The 23708-nt window shown below is 39.9% G+C and overlaps 1 protein-coding gene across 1 annotated transcript in view; it reads left to right on the plus strand.

The window, feature by feature from the left end:
- The first annotated feature begins 2348 nt into the window (after window positions 1-2348).
- LOC117960163 (contactin-associated protein-like 4) overlaps window positions 2349-23708 on the plus strand; it is a 60301-nt gene continuing 38941 nt past the window's right edge. The window contains exons 1-2 of the mRNA XM_034897840.1: window positions 2349-2690; window positions 18592-18702. Coding sequence (XP_034753731.1) covers window positions 2606-2690; window positions 18592-18702 — 196 coding nt within the window. The 5' untranslated portion in view covers window positions 2349-2605. The remainder of the gene's footprint in view (window positions 2691-18591; window positions 18703-23708) is intronic.

Raw genomic sequence — 23708 nt, forward strand, 5'->3', positions numbered from 1 at the left:
CTACATTGAGATTCTCAATCTTACAGTGTTTTGGATCAGTCCCTTAAGGATCTTACAGATACTTTTGTGTGACACAAAGAATTAGTTGCAAATACTGATTGCATCTTTTAAATCCAAATATTTATTCTCACCTTGGATTATAATCTACAGTAACATTGACAATCTTCATTTACCTTAGACAAAGTTACCTGAGTAGAAACCTTTTTGAAATGTTAACTATTCATCCAAATGTAGGCAGGAAATGAGATAAAAGACATGATTAACATACCATTCGCTCAGTATCACTTTTCTCACACAGATGCACAAAACACACGTTTCCATCTTCTTCTTTGTTTCTTGCTTTCTAAAACGTTTAAAACAAAGACTCCAGTTCCAAATCTACGCAGGCAGCATAGGTCGGTATCTCTGCTCCCTCTCCACACACCATCCTGCCTCAGTCACATGCCCTGTGTGGGTCATCACGGAAGATTAAAAAAAACACAGTCACATGATCCAGGAATAGTAATATAAACGGTGACAATACTGATAAAGACTGCAGCATAATCTCTTTCTTCACTCTGCAGAACTGACATATTTACACAGTTCTGTGTGCGAAAACCCAATTCGGGCAGAGAAATTACTTTTCTCACCTTCCTATTGTGGTGGTTTTCAAATGACAGATAATTATTATCACTAGAGAGGGATTGTGTCAGATGTACAAAAAAGAAATCTATGCTTTTCAACATATCATCAGTCCTCTCATCCATGTCTTTTTGTTGAATCACAAAGGCTGGAAGTGGTGACAAGAAAACTTTCGAAAAGTTTCTTTCTCTAAAAAGACAGACTTAATCAAAGCACCAGCAAAGGGTGAAATTTACCTCTTACTGCGCTGCCAAGTAAATGCTAGGTGTTCCTGTGCTATTTGCTATTTAAATGAGGTAATAAGCAATATTTGGCGCACAACTGGCCCCTTTTTATGCAAAACCTTGTAGCAAAAGCAGTCACAAAGATAACTACACAGTTGTAGTGAAATTACTAGCATCTTCTGAGAGTCGAATGGTAACTGAAGCGCATTAATAAGGCTTTAAATCACACTACCTCTTACACAGTCTGAATGTTTGTGTTAGAAAACACCAACAGCCCTCGGAAACTATGGGTATCAAATCCCAATAAAGGTTTATTCTGCTGATCCCTGCAGAAGCAAAGCTCCAATATGACTCGCAGACCCATCTGTTTGCAAGATAACCTAACTTTCCATCAAAATCTGGATTCTAGACACATTTGGCTGGATTGATCGTCCAGCATGCAGAGTGCAGGTGCTCCAGGACTTCCTTTGAGTGTCCTACATGCTCCTCCCAGGTGGCACTGTATACAACAGTAACTTCAAGATATGCACATACTAAATCAGAAAGCTAGCAGATTATCTGGTCCATCAGTCTTTGAAAGATTGTGGGGGCACTGTTCAGCCCAAATGGAAAAAAAACAATGAAACAATACCAGAGTAGAATGTTTCTCATGATGTTCAATGTTTCTCAACATCCTCATGAATGTTTCTCCCGTCTCTGAAAGTTTCACGTCTGTTTGACCTTTAAGAAGGGTCAGCATGGTGAGAAGTGAAACCACTGGATGTCAGCAAAAACAGGATCTTCAAAAGATGTTAAGTTACTCTTTAAATATGTTGTACTTTCCACTTGGACCGAGGTATAGAACAACCGTTTTCATGGTTTGTTAATCGAGTCAACTTTAAAGGACTTGGAAAATAACACTCTTGGTGAATGGTGATTTAAATTTAAGTAACTTTTTTGCTCACTGTTAATGCACATTGTTTATGTGCTTTGACAGTGTCTTAGCCTTTCTGTTAGTAATCCTTGTTGTAATTGTTTTATTCAGATCTTTGGCCAAGTCTGGTCTTAAAAATATAGATCATTATATCAGTGTTACCTGAACAAAAAAACCCGAAAAAACAGCCATTTTCACTAGATCTGTTTCCCAGGAGGGTGTGAAATATAAACTGATAAAACCTCTAATTAGTCATTGAATAGTCATTTTAATTCCTGTATCCTCTCTCAGTGGGATACTTTTAATTGATTTGCAGTGACTGAGGAATTGTTCTGGGGATCTCATCCGTAACCAGCTGACCTGAACTGCTGCATTACATGATGACAAACAGCCTGTGAGCAGCAGCCCGGAGCCTAATGGGACACAAGACGACTCTTTCCCAAACATTGTCGGAGCAGAATAGAGTAGCCCGCAGTGGATTTTCTGCTGAAGGACTTTGGCAGAGCGCAGGGTCTTCCAAGTCCTTTAAATGACTTAAGTACCTTTCACTGGAGCTGTGACAATAGTGAAAGCTCTCTCTCTTTCTCTCCCTGTGTCTCTCTCTCCCTCACTCTCTCCCTTCCCCTCACTCTGCAGAGTGCAGCCGAACAGAAAGTAGCCTCTCGCCTCCGCTGTCATCGCCGTGGTGCCTGGCGGATATTGCTGCGCTCTGCAGACGCAAAAGTGCAAAATTTAGCAGGGATCTGGAAAGTGTGAGAGTGTGAAGGAGAAGTGGAGTGAAGAGGCGAGGCAGACTGGCTCCCTCCTTCACCCGGTGGGCTTTTCTGCAGCATCCTTCCACTTCATCATGGATCTCTGGAGTAAAAAAGTCTGTGGAATTATTACGCTGGTCACCCTGATACTTTTCACCTCACACGGGGCAACAAGAGGAGGTGAGTGCAGTGAGTTTTTTTATATTGAGTGACAGTAAAGATCATTTTACATTCATGTTAAATGTCTGAGAAATTGTTTGTCGGAGTGATTAACATCATACAGGTATTTCTCCCTCTTTGTAAAAACTTGGGTTTTGATAGTGCATGTTATGATTTAATTGCAAATGAGTCTTTCTGAAAGGCATCTGCATGCAGGGATTTCTAAAGTGCACAGCAATATCTTTTTATTGATTTCTTTTCATACATTTTATGCACGTATTTCCATGCACCGCTCTTCAATAGGGCAGTGGGTGTCAGTGTATAAATCATGTGGGTGCAGAAGAAGAAAGAGAAGCACTTTCCTCTCTCTCCGCATATTAAAGAGCTGCCCTTGAGCAAGGCACTCAAGCCTCACCCACTCCAGTGGACAGGCTATAGAGGTTTGTGGTCACACTTTGAAGTATGGCTGCATGGATGTGAATCGGAGCATCATTCTTATTAGAGGAGGGTTTTGTAATTGAATTATTCATGATTTATTTCTTCTCAGAGGGTTTGATGTTACGGATGAAAATTCATTCAGTGTTATATATGGAGAAGAAAATAACCAGGAAGAGGAGAATGACATCTGTCCCTGCCTTGCCATTGTTAAAAGCAAACTTTAGACCCAAACTATTTTTTTGAATGTTATCTTCATCTTTTTCTCTGTCAACTTGATTTTTGTGGTGGGATATTTCACGAGCCCACAGGAAGTTCAAAATACTAATAAAGAATAATCTTTCCTTTTCCAGTTTCAAACCATTTCTCATTTATGTCTTATTTATCTGCATATTAAACTTTACAGACTATTGGTTGTGATTTGGCACAGCATGGAATACAAGGTGTATAACTAAAATCTGAATTGGTACGATTTTGAAAAAATTAAAACTGTCAAAAAGCTTGAGACACAAAAGTGCACAACATGATTTATGATCTATTTGGGATCCTGATCATACACTGTGCTGATGAAAATGTCACCAGAGTGATCATTACATCATTACATACTGTAGGAGCTGGTTGCATGTGCCAAGCACTGACAATATAACAATTATACTAACACAGTCTAATAAAGCGGGTGTCAGCGGGTACATCCTTACCTAATGTTGTAACAGAATGTATTCTGAGTCATCATGCCTGGGAAAATTTTCCAAACATTTGAGGAAATAAATTACCATTATGGATTCAGTGTGTGCAGAGTGGGGACAGATTGATAAATGGTAAATATTAACACGTCGGGTTTATATTCCCCTTGACAGACAAAAGCTTCTGGCAAGAGACACGATGCCATCATGGGCTTTGAAAGAGTAAAATAAAAGGAGATAAAGAGATTTATTTTCCTTGAATGAAATGGGTTAGACTCAGCAGAGTGATGTTATCAGAAACCATAACCAAAAGAAACAGAAAATGTGACAGTCCCTCTCAAATCAATAAGTACTGCTTGAAACCCAATTGTAACTTTTCTCAGAGTGCAAACACGCAGTACATCATCCACTTTATAATCTCCGATGCCCAGACCTCTCTCCACATTTTATTTGACTTTGCGTTAGTGCCGAGCCACGGCCACCGGCAAGGTTTAACTTGAGCTATTTGTCAGCGTGAACAAAGGAGGTAAAACCTTCGTGGTAGGGCAGATGTTTCTGTTTCTGCAGCCAGGCGCAGAAGCCCTGCTCAGCTCAGCACTGAAGCAGCTGTGGACTAATTTAGGAAAGGCAGTGGGTGGAGTCGCTAGAGAAACCATTCTGTGACATGATTTTGGAGCTCTGTGATGGCTGACAAGTCTACTATGAGCAGCACTGTTTTCTTCATAAAGAAAAAAGATGTCCAACTGAGACCACCACATACCACCAACGCTGCTCTAAATATTTCAGTTCAACAAAAGAAAATGTTTAAAAGTGATAACTCTGGATCCAGATTTGAATCAAATTAACCCTCTGAGGTCCGAGGGCATTTGTAGATATCTTTTTAAATTCATCTTTTAAGGGTATTTGTGTATAATTGGATCCCCATGTGTTTCCCATCAAAAGGTTCAGAACAAACTCAACTTTCTGTAACGTGCGGGCCATATCTTATCAGATCATTATGTAAAGAGATCGTTTTGCTGCAAAGCTGAAAGTTGATGTTTCATTTTTGAAATTTCTCAAATCTCTTGTGAAAACAAACTTTCACTCAATTGTTTTGGTGCTTGTAATGTTTTTACAAAAGTCTTGGGTTCACACAAGTAGTGTAATTTATGAACAAAATAGTAAATAAATGTCTAAAATGTATTACGATAAGTCTTTGGTCCTGTTGTTAAGCAGACAAACGTGCTTATTCATGGGTAGCAACAAAGAGTTTTGGACATTATGTAAATCCTTTTAGGATGTTACCTAGCTACCTGATATTGGATACATAAGCACCTCACAATTTACACTTACATTCAATGGCATTGCAGGAAGTATTGTGCCCTGTGAGCATCTGACTTTCAGGTGTCCAGTCACAGACATGAAATCAACTTTAGCTTTTTATGTAATCGTAACCACAAACTTTCTCTGACCTTAACCGTGGTTTCCATAAACAGATTTTGTAGAATGCAAAATGCGGTGAAACAGAAAAACCTTAACTATACTCTACTTTAAAACTGTTGTGTGTAACGTTTTGATATTAAAGGTGCTCTAAGCGATGTTGGGTGATGTCCCTTCGTGTTGACGTTGACGAAGTATTGTCAAATAAAACAGAGGCTAGCTCACCCTTCCCTCCTCCTCACCTCGTCCCCTCCCCCGCCCTTACGTACACTAACCCCCTAAACCCCCCCAAATTCTTCCTGTTGGTTATTGGCTGAAACATTGTTTGTGGAGCTTGGACTGTCAACAGAGGCTGCGTTTTGGTAAGGAGATGTTGGTTGTACAGTATGTATTCAATGCCTGAATTAAGATGAATGAACTAACCGGACTGCATTTAAATGCACATAACCATTCTATATATTCAGTGTTGTTAATTCTTTATGGAAACCACTAAGTGTAGAATATATTAATATGGTAATAGCATATTTGGACATCCTCTTCTTCTGTAGTCTTCAAAATGAATAGTGTTCTTCTTCTCCAACTCCTTCCAAAAGTGAGTTGAGAGTCCTCCACCGGAAAACAGCCAGGTAACAGATGGAGTTACGTCACGTTATGTGTCACGTGTGTAACCGGAAGTTAAGCACCGTAACAGATGCATTGATTTAAACCAAAACCGCAATGTTTTCTAAACGGTAGTAGTTTTGGTAACCTAAACCTAACTAAACTGCGACTGTTTCACAGCTTTAAAAATGGGTTGAAACTGGGGCAGTTACAGTCTGGAGTTTAGACTGAGGATGGAAACACCCCCAGGTTGTAGTTCCTGCCATACTTAGAATCGCTAGTTAATAAAATGCTAACCTGGGTTGTTTTAGAGGGTAGGAATAAACAACCTTTATTGTTTAATGATTTGAAGGACTTTTTGGCTTGCTGACACATACTAGCTTTTTGCACATGCTCTTCAAAGGTGCACAATTTTTCCACACAATTGAACCCCAACAAATTATGTGAGCCTAGCAAGTCCAGCTGAAAGCTTGTCTCCTCCAATCATCTGCACAATTCTCACTCAAATGCCTAAGCATAAGTAAGGAGAAGCGCTCCCTACTGCTGATATTCAGAGAGAGCTTTCTAGAGGCAAAGTGTGCTTCTAGGCTGCTTCTTGTTCTAAAGAAAATTCAAACTTTACACACTCAAAAAGGAACGTAAGATCATTTTTATTCTGTCCGTGGTTGCATAAGTCCTCCATTGGATTTTTATCTCTTCTCTCAGCGGATTTGGAGTCAGTGGAGTGTGTGTTCTAATCGCAGCGTAATGGCAGATAATAGCGCTGCACTCCTAACCTGTGTGTGCGCACACATGCCTCTGTGTGCTCGGGTTTTTACATGTTTCTGTGTGAGTGTGTGCATACTGAGATAAGAAACAAATAGCCACGTGTGAATATCATGGAGTGTTATGGAATGCTAAGCAGCATTGTTGCGTGTGTGTTTGTGTGTGTTTGTGTGTGTGTGTGTTTGTGCACATAATGCCTATAGTGTGCTTGTGTGTGCACATGTTGTGTTCAGATAACGACTGACTCACCACTCACAGTCACCAATCGCCAAGTAGAGAGGTTCTCATGTTAAAACTAATGTGTCAGATGGTGCTGCATCCAAACCGAGAAGAGGCAGAGGGTGTGTTGAATTTTGTCATGTCAGGTTTAGCTGGTTTGTCCACATTGGAGTTGAAAATGTTTGACTGATGATGGATGCTGGGCTGTACATTCTGGTGGTTTTAGGTTTCCAGCTAGAGACCATGTAATGAATGAAATGACTGGTTAGCTATATTTTTTACATTATTTTTGCTGCCCATCACAACAATTGGATGGGCAGCTGTCGCTCTCAACAAATTCTCACTCCAAGCACGTCAAAAAACAAAGCTTAGTCAGGTGCCTTACATGTTTACATAACATACCCTACATGTAGCTACATGCTAACGTCAGGGAAACTTGTAATCTTGGTTGCAGATATCATTTGTTTTTGCCAATTTCTGATTACTTTACTGCTGGAGCATGTCCGGTTATCTAGTTTTTGGTTTAAAAGCCTTTATTGGTGATTTTTATGGCAAAAATGGTGCAGGCTTTGTTGGCTATTTCTTGGTGAATAACATCAGTAAGTGTGTCCTGTTCTATTGCTCCTGAATCAGATGTATTTATTTGAATAAAGATTCTGTGAATGGAACTGAAGGAAAACGTCTCCATGCTACATATTTCAAACAGAATATCAGCGTTTCAAATATGTTTCTCTCAATTGAGCTTGTGCTAGATGTCTAGCACAAGCTCAATTGAGAGGAACAAACATTTGTAATTATGATAAACTTTGTGTTGTGCACTTCCCTGCAAAGCCCCACTGTACTGATTCATGGGATGCTTGAGTTTATGACAGCAGAGATGAGAAAAGTGAGAGAAGGCTGAGCAGGAGCCGCTCTTGTATTTCCACTTTAGTGTCATTCATGAAAATGTGCGTCCAGAGAGGGCGCACTCTGATCAAGTCAAGGCTATATTTTAGCAGCAGTGGCCGTTGGGTGAACCTATCATAGTCAGTCAGGAATCTAGATTTATTAACCCAGGGAGAAGTGGTGATTTGCTTTTGGCAAACTAAGGACACACCTTCTTTTACACAACCATGACATACAAGACTTAACCTCTGCTTTTATCTTACACGTCACAATCCACTATTTTGTTTCAGTAGATTTACCACTAAATTATTATGGAAATACAATGAGCATGGAAACTAAATGCACACTCCCTGCTGTTACAGTTGGTACGGGGAATTGGTGGATTTGTCAGGTTAAAGGAGGTTCGGACCCAAGTGCATTAAGGCGAGGGGAATGCAGCAGTAGAAAAGAATACAAATTTAATCCAAACAAAAAGAGTCTTACAAAACAGGTAAGCAGCAGTTATGTAAATCCAGAGACAAGGGAACCATGGCAGCAAGGACCACAAATGAGACCTGACACACAAAACACTACAACGATCTGACAACAGACAAGGGGAACACAAAGACTAAATACAGTCAACTGTCAAAATAAAGCAAGAAACAGAACAGACACCCGTGGGACAACACAAGACAGGAACTACAACTAGACAAGACAAGGGAGCAAACACCGACTATGACATGAAACAGTAAACAGAGTAATAAATAAAGGAACAGAACATGAAAGACAAGACATGACACCAAACCATAACACCTGCATTACTGCATTACTTTGAATACTAAGTTACTCTTCTAGAAAATTAGTATTCACATGAAATAAAACATTGACACCATTTGGCAAAGCACACTGGGTAATAAGAAATTCAACAAGTGAACTGGTTGCTATGGACTTGTCATTAGGCTTCCTCAGTCATTGTATATTAGCATAGGTAAAGCTGCTGAAGCTGAACGTTATCCCAAACTTTATTTCTCAGACAAGCACCAATTTGGGAGCTTGCTGGCTGACAATCTTTCCTTCTCCAATTACTTAAAAAGGCTGTTGTTTGCACAATTTCAAAGGACATTTGATTCGGGTATGGCTGCAGCCCGGACCTCCCGTCTAATGCCTTCCTGCTGTCCGCAAGCTTTGACTCTTCAAAATAAAAGATTGCGTCTGGTCCGCTTTGTCATCACATGTTGGTGTTTTTGATGTTTTTTAACTAAACAGTACAAAAGTTATGATAATGAATACAATTATTTTTTTAGCAGATGACAACACGATGGAACTAGCAAAGCAGTTTTGTGTTTATATATAATCTACTTCTGAGGAGTCCTGGGCATAATACAACAAAACATCTACATACTGTGTCCATATTCCTTTAGACTGTAAGCTGCCATCTGTTCCCTTTTACGCTGCAGGCTGCCCACGAGGGATAAGATGCAGTGTCTTGTTTAATAGGGTGCAGACAAAATGTTATTGGTATTAGAGACTATGGCTGACATTGGACACCCCAGGACAAAACTCAGGCAAAGCCAAAACTTTAAGATGCAGAGATGAGGTATCTTGTGAGCAATTTAATGACTCAGTTAATGAGATGGAAGAGACGGCACAGAATGAGAAAAGCACTCCTGCAGTGTCGCCAGTATTTCTGAAATATTCACCTCCTTTTAATGGCACTTCAGGTCAGGGTGCGTTACAGAACAGCAGCCCTGCTGTTATGCTGGGTGACAGAACTGACTCAAACACAAGGCTCCAAAAATAGAAGAAATAGAAAAGGGAAGTGGGGAGGCAAACGCCTGGGACAGCGAAGCAGTGACTGGAAAGGTGGAAAAACTCTAGGGTGAGGATACTTGGGGAAGCGTGGGGGAGCTGGGACCAAGGAGCAGAGGGGGAGACACTGGAACTAGAGAGAAGGGAAAGCGAGGAGAGGCTGGTTGGGAGCGGAGACGGAGGCAGGCAGGAGCAGGGTGCCGTGGGAGGGAGTCCGAGTGGCAAAGCCAGCTGATCAGAGATGACAGATGGAATTGGAGGTGATCACTGCAGAGGAAGAAAAAAAAAGGAAAAGGAAAAAACAAGAGTTTCACCAGAGTGACTGGAGCAACAATCAAGCAAAGATGGTCTGTAGAGCCAGGGTTGAAATACTGATCTTGATTGCAGATGGGAGGCAGGTGTGAACGGCAGCAGAAGGCGACGGTGGTATGATTACCAGGTGAAAAAAAGGGGAAAAAGGAAACACATCAGAGACAAACAGGGCAGGGGAAACAGAGACACCCAGATAGAAAATAGTTAACAAAACTCACATTTAAAACAAGAACTCACGGCCAGCCAAACCCCAGCCATTGCACCTGCAGCTTCAATGACAAAATCTCCAGGTCACAGTTGAGAAAACTCTTACCTGCTGTGACCCCAAGAGACTGATGATATTGATGTATTTTGTTTATTTATAAATTTAATACAACTCATACTGTTTTTGTTGTGATTCTCATCCTTCTCTTCATCATGTAAACTAAGTGCACTCAGGAGAAAACACCAGAAGATTGCTTGCAATGATCATGAAATCTGTCAAAGCTAATGCACACACTCAGATGATTAAAGATCAAAGGATCCCCTCTCATATTGCAATATTGAAAAGTGTATCTGTCAATCTAGCAACAATGATGACAAACCGTACTCCGTCATACAGTCAGTCTTTTTGGGTTGCTGGATTCTGGGTTGCTTCCTATTTCTAGAAAAGCCCCTCCATTGCATCTATGTCAATTTCTCACTGCTTCACAGAGGGAAATGTTGTGAAATATGTATAATCAATCCTCTGCATATTTACAAAATGGTATGCTGAGCTCAAACAAACCATAGTACAAACTTCACTCTGAAGAATGCATAATACACACATTATATATAAATATATATAAACATAATCTACAATGTAACTGGTCATGAAATTAAAGGAAACACATTGAATGAGAAGATGTTTCCCATCGCATCAAAAAGTGACGCTTCATCAGGTGCTTGTGGAGTTTTTTTACTGATGAAAAAGGTCTCTTTTAGTGTCAAATTTAGACGGTCTTGGTCGGGACTCTAAGCATCAGAGTGAGACAGTTTTTTTTTTCTTTTCAGGTTTAGGAAAAGATCACGGGTGGGGTCAGAAAATGTACGTACGTCAGTGACACACAGGACTAGAAAGGGACACGAACCCCAGTCCAATAGTCCCACCTGCCTTATTATGCAGACTATCTGTCTTTTCATACTACTCTTTACTCTGCTTCTCTTAATACTAGGTCATCTTACAGCGCGGTTGAGCCGTTGCTACGCCTGGTGCATTCCATACAGACACTAAAGGGTGGTTTTGTGCCAGTATCTGACACTGAGAGACTTGACAAGTTGGGAGTGACAACTGGTAACAATTTATCAAAAACTGTCACTTTTAGGGTTTATACTAGTTGTACAGCACTTTATATTGGTTGGATTTCAGTGAAGCAGATTTACATTTTTAAGAAAATGTTTCCATATTGGTGCAGAGGACCCTGGACTTTGAAATAGATCAACTCTGGGTGTAAATTAGAGCCAGCAGGGTGACGGTTAGGAGTTTTTCCTTCACAGAGAAAGTCTGTGTTCAGCCCCCGTGTGTGTGACACTGAATGCCTGCCAACTCCAGAAGTGCTGATCATTAGCATAGTCTGCACACTGTTCTACCTGTGAAATACTGCCTCGGGAATCAATAGTGTAACAAAGGAGAAGGAGATGTTGATTACCAGTGCAGAACCTATCAACAGGCGAATGTGTTTTAGCGTTTCCTCGGGCATGAGCCTGCAACACAAAGCCATAATAAAGTGGGACTGCAGCATCGGCCATGTGTCGCTGACCTTCCACACTGCTGTCTTTGATGTTTATGTATAATTTAGGTACTGCAGTACCAGTAAAGGCTAAATGAGTGGACATTCTGTGCATTGTACAATTACTGGATGGTTCAGACTCAGTAGTGTAGTCTATGTGCTGCGCAGTTATGTACAGTATACCCTCTAAGAAAACTCCACGATTTCTATATACCCAGTTAAAAATGCCAAATGACCCACAACAACATCCTTTCCATTATAATTGTGATATCTCTCTAAATTGCTAAATTAAGGAATATCCACCATAAATTGGTGCATAAAAGTGTATCCAAATACATTAAATGAAGTTGATGCTCCAAACAACCCTGGGGGAGGACTTTCAGACCCCCCACTATAATATGTCCCCCCCTCCCCCACCAGCAGATTCTGGCCAATATACAGTACAGTATACCCACTACAATACATTAGTATATATCACTTTACAGACTCCATGTGGCCTCAGCAGCATGGGTATAGAGGTGCTGTGCTCACCGTACTGTGGTTTTCACTTGAACATTGTGTTCTGCATTCTGTTGATGCAATGCAGTATTGCATGGTTTTATGTCAGATTGTTGTGTCTTATGCAGAGAACTGTTTTCAGTTAATTTAAAAAGTGCCATTTTGAATTGCAAAATGTGTATAAAGCAGAAAATGTGTTAAGACTTTTTTAGACTTGAGAAGAGGTTTTGCTCTCTGTGTGTCATTTTAAATAATTGTGCTATGCATGTCATTTTAGTGTGTTAGCAATTGGATTCAGCACTTTAATGATTTTTTTTCAGTTACTACCAATAAGCTATTCCACCATACCACTTATGATTTGATTGTTTTGTTCCTTTTTATTCCAACACCACTCCGCTGGAAATCTTAAACTGCTTTGTTCTAGGGCAAACAGGTCAGTGGTATTGTTTTTGCCAGGTCAGCAATCAAAGGTCCCATGGCATGAACATTTCACTTTATGAGGTATTTTAACATGAATATGAGTTCCCCCAGCGTACCTATGGTCCCCCAGTGGCTACAAATGGCGATAGGTGTAAACCAAGCTCTGGGTATCTCAGGTGAGCCAATCTGGAATCTTGCTCCTTATGACCTCATAAGGAGAAAGGCCACCTCTTCTTTCTCTGCTTTGCCCGCCCAGAGGATTTGGCCCGCCCATGAGAGAGAGACATCATGGCTTTCAAACGAGCAAAGTGGCAGTTGGTCGAGGCAACACCCCCACCCTGCCCATGCCCCCCCCTCTCCTCCTCAAAAGCTACAGACAGAGATATGACACATAAGGAAAGCTCATTGTGGAACTTGCTCCAGTGGCTGTAATTTCAGGAAAGAGACTTCAGATACAGTTTTAGGGGACCACTATGGTCCATGTAAAAACATCCAAAGAGCACCATGTCATGGGACCTTTAAAGTCTGTAACTTCCTCTTCACAAGCGAGATTCCCTAACCTTTCCAACACTGCTGCCTTTGGGAGTTTCAGTTTTCCATCTGAAGAGGAGATGAAAGTTAAACCTGGCGAATTGAGAGTAAACAGGATCTGCAGCAGCGTAACGCTCTTCTGATAATAAAAAGAGTAGAATAATCTATAAAGTATGTGTTCATGTTAGAAAACAGCAGGAAAAAAGTGTTTCTGAAGCACCACAAAGTAAATGGTTTTACGAAAAGCTTAAAGTGCTGCTTCAAAAGAGGAGAGGAAGTGAGGTTCTGCTGAAGCGAGTACTCTTGGCATGCTGAAACAAACTAAGTAAATCTATAAACTAAGGTGGTTGAACAGAAATTTTGCTACTTTATTTTTTTAATGACCTTGTACTGAATAAGATGTAAGAAAGGCAGTGAGTACACTTGCTCACACTTGACATGCATCAGTGACCACAAGAGCAGCACCAACAGGAAAGACTTCCCTGTTGCCTACAATTTCCTGTATGGAGCACACAACCTGGGAATTCTCCACAATACAGGGAGGAGACTACAAACCCTTTTTGCTCAGAGTAGGAACCCACTGGATTTTTAATCTGTGTGGCATGTATCAAGAGGGACATGATGAGGTTTTTTTTGTATTTTGTGTGTGTTTGTAACCAGGGAAAGGAACATTTCTAAAATCTGCAAATAATTTGGTCTGTGTTCTAGATGCACTTCTGTTAAATTACTTAGTTTTGGATTAACAATTTATTTTCAACTTTTTGCAAGTGGGTAACACTTTATGTATGTTTCCATAAGGGTTTGGGTTAGGGTTCCCATAGTCTGTATCCTCAAAAGTGCCACAGGATGTCTTTCATTTAGGTTGGATGTCCGGTACCTTTGGCTTTTGGGCATTCTGAACTCTAGTGTATTTAGGGGAACTAGGGTTAACTCCTCCTTAGATCTCTGCAGGGTAAATCCAGATACCTGGATTATCTGTCCAATCTTTGATGTTTCAATTTTTGAACATACACATGTTCTACCCAAACAACTTCCTTCCCGAGGCTATTCCGCAGAGGCGCCGTTGCTCCGTGCAGCACTTAGCCCCGCCCAATACCATTGGGAAAGAACTGGTTTAAATAAATGCCAATAAACCAGAGCACATTTCCGGGACTCAATCCGGGATGCTGTGAGGACTAACCAGACCCTCCGCCATGGCGCTGTGGAGGAAGGATGGCAATGCGAGACTAGGGTTCCCATGATGCTATGCAACACCACTTTCAGCCTAAAAAGTGGTACTCATACCCTGATGCATGAGTCGACCAAACAACAAGACTTCAACATTATAAGTGTGACACACACAACATGTACGATCACATTTTATTTCACAAAAAGTCCTTAATGTGGTGCTTCTGCAGTGGATCAGTCTGTAAGTGTTTGTGATGTGTGTCCGCACCCTGCACTGTATATTTTACACAAACATTATACTGAGCTACTGACTGACATTTTCTCACTGGATAAGCTTCAGAAGGCTATAGAGTCACCAAAAACACCAGTGTGCCAGGTGTGTTTATGACTGTCAGATGGAGGGCTGGAATCGTTGTTTTTCAGCCTCCAGGCCGAAGATATGCTGATCCTCACAGCTCACTAGCTGTTTGACGGACAGGCTCTGCTCCAAAAAGAGAGGCATGCTGGGAGGAAGACAGGTCAGAGCACAGCAGAAAAGTAGTCCAGCCCCACAAACCACCCCATGTCAAATAGATTCTCCTCCTCTTCAGCCAACTGATGTCTCAAAATGCTCTGTCACAATGGTTTATGGTTCTCTTGGTCCTTTCTTAAATAAATAATTGTTACTCACATCTCAAGTTGATACACTGCTACCACTCTATTTAAAAAAATAATTCAACTTAACATATGAACTCACAGCACAACGTCAACATATTCTCCTGTGATTAGTTTTAAGGAGTGGGAGGAAAAGTCATCTTATTTTCACACATGGCAGTGCTTACTTAGCTTAATTAAATATCCTTTTAATATGTATTAGGCTATTAATATTATTTTTTCTAACAGTAGATGGCTGCAATATTTGCAAATTCTCCAGGATCTTTCTCTGAGCACAGGAGGAGGGCTTCCAGGCACTCAGAATATCACTCTAGATAAAAACTTACGTCTAAATACCAACAATGTAAAATGTGATTTAAATGTACATTTAATGCACTGTTTATGCTGCTCTCTCGCTCGCTCTCATTTTATCCTTATATTACATTTAAACTTTGAGGCAGGGAAAAGTCATTCATTTCATTACTGAAAACATTACTTATGTTATACTTTTTTAACATTGAAATAGAAAAAGTCCCTTATTCAAATTCTTGGAACAAATATTAATATATTGTGTATTAATTGGAAGGAAAAGCATCCTAGGCTCTTTGGAAACTGTGGATTGAGGTTGTATGGGTAAGGCTAGCAAAAAGCTCATTTATTTGGAGGATTATGGTTCATGTTTGAGGGCCTTAATGTGATTACTGTGCTCAGAGATGCACGGCTTAATGGCAACATCACTGTGAGCGTTGCACACAGAGCAGCACTGAAGGATAAGTTTCCAGGAGCCGTTAAGAGCTGTGAACCTGTAAATCTCCTGATTGCTGTTATTGAAGTGGAGAAATATGCTCATCAGCTTGATTTAATCATAAATGTTGCAGGTACTGTGCTATTTCAGCAATGTGGTAAAGTGCATGCCATGGATGGAGAGAGAGGTGGATGTGACGATAGCAGGTGAAGCTCAATCTGCTAAATAAAAAATGGTTGAACACGTGTCCTGGAAGTGCAGAGTACTACGAGCCGTGAAAGGTTCATAGTGCTCTCAAACCCACAAAGCATTGAATGTGAGAAATGACAAGGCGGGACAGACTAATGATTCCCAATATCTTTGTTTAGACCAGGGTCTATGGAGCAAACACTTCTCTAGCAGCCAGAACACTCAGTTCTCTGTGTGTGCCTCTGAAATCCATCTTCTGACTGAGAATGTGAATGTTGGTTTATGCTTCAAAATACCTCAAGTAAAAGGTCAGACCTTACTCCTCAGCTCTTCAGAGGAGGGTCTGGCTAGTCCACACAGCATTTCAGGACGGGAGAAAAATGTGCTCTAGTTTTTTGGGGCATTTCTTTAAACCAATCACAATCCATTTGGGTGGCGATATGCAAACAAACTCGATGACGGGGCCTTTGCAAAATAGTCTTTATGAAGGAACTTATTTTGGTGAAACATGAGTACGTTCAAAGGTTGTTTTAGTCAAGCAACAGATAATTCAGAATGGACAGATGGTCTAGCTAGCTGTCTGGATTTAACATTTCAGTTTTTGCCTCACTTACATAAACCTGAGACTTACAAAGACATTGATTAATGATCCAAAAAATCACATATAAATTCTTCAGACAAATTTTCATGACAAAACAAATGTTGCTTCTTTGGTGTTTTAAGTTTACTGGAACTAATTATGTGAGTTTAAAAAAATAAACAAGATTATATAGAAAAAATTAAAACATCACGGCACAATTCTTTGTATTCAATTTTTCGGCTCCTAGTACTGCGTAACGTTGCAGAGTTTCCCCTGCGTGTCTCTACAACGTGTAAAGCTAAACCGCCAATCACAAACATTATTAGATCTTGGTTTAAGCATGCTTGATGCTTATTGGCTCAATGACGCTTAAGAGATTTACTTCTTAGGTATTGATGTTGGGTATTGAATGACGGGGAATTGGGTTGGGGCCTAAACAGTGCTGAATTTGGTACCCAACCCTACTCATGTTATTACAACTAGTTTCATTTTATTTTTAAACTTGGCATGCAACTTGGCTACTTTCGTTATGATTCACTTCTTTACTTTTTTACAGCGTCAAAGTCATTAGGATTGTCCATGCTGTGCACAGTCTCAAATACTAGCAAGTAGGAGTGTGACCGGACGCCCAGCTCACGAGATGAGAGGAGACACGAGATTGGGTTCCTGACATCAAGACGAGATTTTAACACTATTTCACTGACAGCTACAATGAAGAGAGTCCCAAAATGAAAACCAATCACTGAAAGGTTTAACCACACACCCAGATGTTTTGTTCTTGAATTTTTCATTGTATCACAGTAGAAAGTAGACAGAGAGAAATTAAGCATATTTTACTATTGTTTCACATTTATTACGTTTAAAGCACAAATAAATTACCATCAAACACTCAACAGATGATTTTTGTGAAGATAGATGCTCTATTCAATGAACAAGGAAGTAGACTACTCTACAATTGATTTATAACTATTTCAGGATGACGGGAGAACATTTGTCTTTGTTTAATATCATTAAAAGTAAAGATAAACACCTCAACCAGCTAGTATTTCTTAGTTAAACCACAAATAGGTATGAGACATTTTCAATCCTTGATACATTTCTGAATGACTAAAGTTTAAACTCATGATCCTCCCAATGTTTACGTGCATGGCTGAGGTATTGAAAGAGATTATGCAGCATCGTGCAAACAACACAACAATGACCAGAAGCCAGTTAACAGCAAAGTCCCATGAAAGAGAGACCAAAGTCAAACCTTCTGCGTAAGTTCTCTTAACAGGCAGGAATTCAATATCAAAGCAGTGAGGCCAAGTCTGATTAAATCTTGACTAAAAAAAGTAACGACAGCTCAAGATCCTTCATTAATATAATCTCTCCGGGAGATATCTCTGTTCCCGGAGATATTTGCCTCTCAGCGATAGAGGAAACATCCATTAACAGAGGCTGAAGGCTCCACCAGAAGTTTGCAGTGACGTGTATTGCAAGAAAAATTCAACTCATTTAAAGAACTAGATCAAACATCAATGCTCATAAATGAAACTAAACTGCAAGTATGAGCTGACCATAACATTTCAATTTTCAATTCAATTTTATTTATAGTATCAATTCATAACAAGAGTTATCTCAAGACACTATACAGATAGACCACACTCCAGAATTTACGAGGACCCAACAGTTCTAGTAGTCTCCTCCAGAGCAAGCAACAGTGCGACAGTGGCGAGGAAAAACTTCCTTTTAGGCAGAAACCTCGGTCAGACCCAGGCTCTTGGTAGGCGACCGCAACCGTGTCTGACGACCGGTTGGGGTTAGAATGAATGGTTTCACATGGTTTCCTTTAATTTAATTTAAAATTAATACATACAGAATGAAACAAAAAACTGAATGTGTTGTGTGTTCATGTACTGTCAGGTGCAAGGGTTAAAGTGTATGCAGTTGTGTCTATAAGTTAGTTAAAAATCATGTAAATGTTGGTTTTCTTTTGTTACACGCAGCGTTACCAATATTATAAAATAGCTACATGTTATAAAAATGTATGATTAAAGTGTCTGCTCTGTCAGGCAGTCAGGACACAATGCATTATTTATCTAGCAGGGTGTCATTGTAGTCAAAAGTTTACACAAGGCTGATTTTAAGCCGAATAATGGTGATTAGGCTCCCTAAAATCTTAGACATTCACTTGGCATTCTAATTGTGGGACCACTGAAGTTTCAAGGAAGGACCACAGCGGTCAGTGGTCAGCGGTTTCTAGTTTCCAGTATATTCTGTTACGATATTAAACCGTCTGTTCCTTCTGTCCTGTGTTTCACAGAGGTGTGTCACAGTCCGCTGGTATCCAATCTACTGCCATCGTCCTTCAGAAGCTCCTCACAGTTGTCCGGCAGCCATGGCCCGGGCTTTGCTAAGCTGAACCGGAGAGAAGGTCAGTAACGGTAACTAATGCAAACCATCATCATGGGTGGCTCATGTTTTTAGGTTAATAAACATGTGTAGGGGTGTTGAAATTAATCACTGCATCGATGCACCGCGATGCGGACCTGGAAGATGCTGCAGTGACAGACCATAATCCATCATAGCCTATTGATGTTGCTTGTTGATTTTCCAGTTGCTGCTTTTTTAGTTTTTGCATTTTGTCTGTTGTCTGCTGTATTTAGTCACAGCTGCATTCAGGAAGTGTCTTTTTAAAGAAAAGATACAATCAAAGGGATTTTGGGACGCCCATATTGAGTAGGTGATGCATTGTGATATTGATCGATTGTAAACCCAAACTGTTGGGGGTAGCAAGGCTAGCAGGCTAACGACAGCAGTCCACTCCTCTTCTCTACTGGCTTTATTATTTGCCATGTGTTTTAAAACAAAAATACAAACAAACAATATTTCCTGCATGAGAGCTCCCATGTGTCTGCTGGATATGTCCGGGACAGGTGGTTAGCTATTAACAGGCAACATTTCAGAGAATAGCAGTGTTGTTTTTCTGTGTTTGTTGTGGAGTCCTTTTCCCCCTCAAAAAGATGCATCTGTGTGTTAATTTTTTTACTTTTTCATACCTTACAGATTGTCTTTTCCAACTTCCCTTTCATATTTATGGAATATAGTTGCACACTTCACTGGTGCAGACTGAAGTTGTGCGCATGCATAAAACACACCTCGGTGCTAATTTGGTTTTAATAGAATATAGACTACTGAAGTTGAAGTTTTTCTAGATGAAGGTAAATTAAGGATAAGTAGGCCATTATAATACTTGATGTTACTGTTCATAGGAAAAACCGGGCGGTCCCTCCGGCCTGTGACATGTCCGCTCGGCCACAGTGTGATCTTTCAACTGTTCCATCTCTCCCTCAGCTATAGTCCCCATATTTACATGAAAAATTTAGCAGTTTATCATCAATAAATCATGCTGCAATCTTGTCCTCTTTTCTTCCCAGTCTTTTTTCATTTATTTTTTATCGTCAGTGTGTAGAAACACTGATGGTTGGGCAGATAAAATAAGCTGTGAAAGGAAGCTCCCCTCTGTTTCTGTTCGGATGTGTTACAGCAGCACTGCTCACCTAATGATTCACCCCACTGCAGGACACACAGCACACACCATCAAAGACAAGACTCAGTTGGATTCACACAAACTGACCGACGCCTCATTAGGTGCATGATGGACAAACAGACAGACAGATGAAGGCCAGCACAGAACAGTGGTCATTGCCTCCTCTCTGCTCTGTTTTCAAGTACATGTGCTGCAGGTGTAAATCATACACTTTGCTAAAGGTTGGCTTTCGTCAACAGAGGAATTTACACAAAAGTCACAAGAAAAAGTGCTGATACAGGGGCTTTCAGAAAACACCTCTGTTTTGATGTTTTCTTTTAGAAAAATGTTGGTTGACGTACACTCCAGAGACAAAAATCCAACAGAAGTGCTATGATGTCTTTGTCTTCGAGGATCTGAATGATTTTCACCACCTGGGAGACTGCAGGAAGCAGAGCCTGCGGGTTGCTGTTTCCTTGGTGTGTTTGATGGCAAAAGCTGTGAGCAAACACACATGCTGCGTTTCTTCACTTCAGTCACCCTGCTCTGTCTGTTCTGCGTTAACAAGGATCTGATGCTTCTCAAGGAAGATCAGATGCTTCTGAATGGCAAAACATAAGTTAGTTTATCTGCACAGAAGAAAAATAGGGGAACAAAAGGGACAAAAGTAATGACACAAGACGGAAACTGAAAGGAAAGACAGTGACTTTTTTAAAACTTAAAACAAAGAAATTAAAGATGCTGGAAAATGAAAACACACATTTTATAATCTTCCTTGCATCATTTAAACATTGGTCTGTATCCACGCCGTTCCACTTCGGGGACTGTTTAGTATTTCACCTTCCACTGCCTTTGCATTGGCATTTTAAACTCTGTTTGATTTATGACTTTGGTTAACTGCTCCTCAGATCTCTGCTGGATAAAGCCAGACAGCTAGCTAGACTATCTGTCGAGTTTGAGTATTCTGTTGCACGACTAAAACCACTTTTAATCGTATACGTTCAACCAAAACAAGTTCAGAGTTCCCGAGGCTATTTTGCAGATGCATCGCTGCGCCGTTCAGTGCTAAGCGCCGCCCAAGACAATTGGGATTAGTTTAAAGAAATGCCACTTATCGTCTGGCAATGCAAGACTATTTGAACTTAAATCAGAGAGTCAGTAAAACAGTATTGATCCATGCATAGATGCCATTGTGCACACACAGTCTCTTAAAAATGCATCTGATTTACAACCTAAGTGTGCTATAGATAATAAATTGTGCATATTTTAAATGTGCATATGATATTTAAAGCCAATCAAACCACACAAACTTCTCTGACACGAGACGAGATTTAAGAGCAACCACAGAGTTTTCAGCTTCTGCATCATAGGTTTAGCTCATTAGCTCTTGTAATTCCTTTTCAATGATTTTCCGCTAACAATAACACCTTGCAGGTTACAGTGGCTCATTGATTCTCTGCCAGAGATTTGAATTGAATCAGAGTAAAGAACTAAATAAAACTGATCAATACATCTACTTCAGTTTTGAATGCAGCAACATACGCTAACAAAATGCATTGATGTGAAAATAAAAACTGCTATAATTCGAGACTCCCAGCTGTTCTCTGTAGAAATCGCAGGATGAATTAACACCCCCTGGTTGTTCTCGCCTCCTCCAGCTGTTGCTAACCCTCCTCATCCTCCAAAGTCATTCTCTAAGGAGCTGCTTCATTTAGAGTTAATTTACCAGTAAAATTAGTGGAACCTCTTGGAGGAAACACACAGTCCTGTTTAAGAGAAACACTGAGCATGTTCTGCTTTCTCCAAACACTCGCCCATATTATGAAAGAAAACACTTTTTCTGGGATTTGGGATGTTATTTTGTGTCTCTGGTGCTTCCACACACATAGAAACTTAGAAAAAAAATCCATGCTGTTCTGAGTGAGATACGGGTTTCTAAATGTCCTCTGCCTTCAGTCTCCGGGTGATCTGTTCAACATCTCCATGGCTTTCTACGCTCGTTCTCAATGGCAAGACACTGCTACAACACACACTAGTTCACTATAATCCCCATGTCCCTGTTCTGCAGGTATTCCACAAGTCCTCCTCATTTAAATGAAGTCTCCCAGCTGGTACTGTCCTGCACAGTACTGTACTGACCGAAGTAATGACAAAGAGTTATCTAGCTGATGTGATCTTCACAAAAATATGATGTTGTTTAAAATAGAAACCATGTAAACTTATTCTGGTACAACCTAAAATACAATTATGAACTTGAAAATAAGCATAATATGGGCGCTGTTACCTTTGGACTAACCTATTAACAAACGTGGTAAAGAATGCAAACTCCCACTTGATCAATCCAAGCTTATTGAAAGCTTGTAAAATACAACACACATCTTTTCCTCATTACGATTTGTTTAAAAGGAAGGGAATGGGCTTAAAGTGACACATAGACTGCAACATCAGAATACTGTGAGAACTTCTAAAATTGCATAACAATTGTGATTATGTAGCCTTTAAATTGAATTGAAACACCATTCATCACAATTGCTGCCTCAGCTCCAGCACTTCATTATTTATTAAATGGCATTCAAAAGCAATAAATCTTATTATTCTGAGAAAATTGCAGGCTTTTCAAAGGGACACAAATTAGATGAAACTACACAAAGCACTGAAAGCAAAGAGTGAGTCATTTGTGCCAATAAAAAGTGCCACAACCTGTGCATTACAAGTGTCTGCGAAGTAAACAAATACTATCAAGCTTACTGTTGTACATGTTCTTCTCATTATCCATGAATATATATATATATATATATATATATATATATATATATATATATATATATATATATATATATATGTCAATCAACATATTACCAATTAACAACTGCACGCAAAATTATATTATTTATATAAGAGCTTACTGAAAAGTTTAAAGAGTGTTATTCAAAGGAAATCTGTTGCTTGTGGCGAAGCGTGTTGCAACATGGCTTTTTTAAGCCTCTTCTGCAACAGATGATACCCAGACATGATATCCAAGACCTCTCATATCAGCTTCTAGCTGTTCAACATTTGAATGAGGGCATTTCATCACATTTCATTTTATGACGGGCAAACAAATACTTGGGTACAACTTTGAAATGGATTACTATAGTAAGTCATCCTTATCTGGAAAAGCAAAGCCAGTGTGAGTCTGATTCTTCTAATTTGCTTCCTGGAGGAAATTTTGAGACTTCTTAGGAGAAGATTCAAAAGTGTAAGCGAGCAAAAAATGATTTTCCTTTAATTTTCTCTAAAGGGTTTTTTGGACAACCTCTAACTCTGCTGATCCCAAGTCTCTAACTCTACTGATAGCAAATGGCTCAATTTGCATAACGCCCAGACTCAAAATGTTCCTTTTTCTCATAACTTTCTTTACAAGGAACTGTCGCACAGAAGAAGCTGTAGAGACAAAGGGATGACACTGATATGGTCTGGGGTTGTCATTATTAATTAGAGATTTGTCTTCAAAGTCACCCACAAGTGAGCAGACATATTTTTCAAATATAATGAAAGTTTCAGCTCCTCTAATGTAAGTATAAATTATGGCTTGTCATGACTGATTGGTAATACAATCATACAAAAGTGTTTTAAGATGGACTTTTTCATGGACTCTTTGTGAGGACCATTTCTGGAAAGTTGGAAACATTTTGTCCCTAACTTATGTCTTCATTAGACTGTTTTTGGGTTAATCTTTTCGTGTGTAACTTTTTGATATAAATAAACGCCTGTTACATTCAAGCATTTCTCTGTATTTCTCAGTAGCGCTACGTTTAGAAGATTGTGTCATCGTGCGACTTTTGTGTGCAGAAAATCGAGAGTCCATCATGTTTTTTTAATCATCCGTGTCCTTTTTGGCTACTAGCAACTGTGTGGAGTAGGGGGGGGGG

This window comes from Etheostoma cragini, chromosome 17 (genome assembly GCF_013103735.1).
Source record: "Etheostoma cragini isolate CJK2018 chromosome 17, CSU_Ecrag_1.0, whole genome shotgun sequence".
Lineage (NCBI taxonomy): Eukaryota > Metazoa > Chordata > Actinopteri > Perciformes > Percidae > Etheostoma > Etheostoma cragini.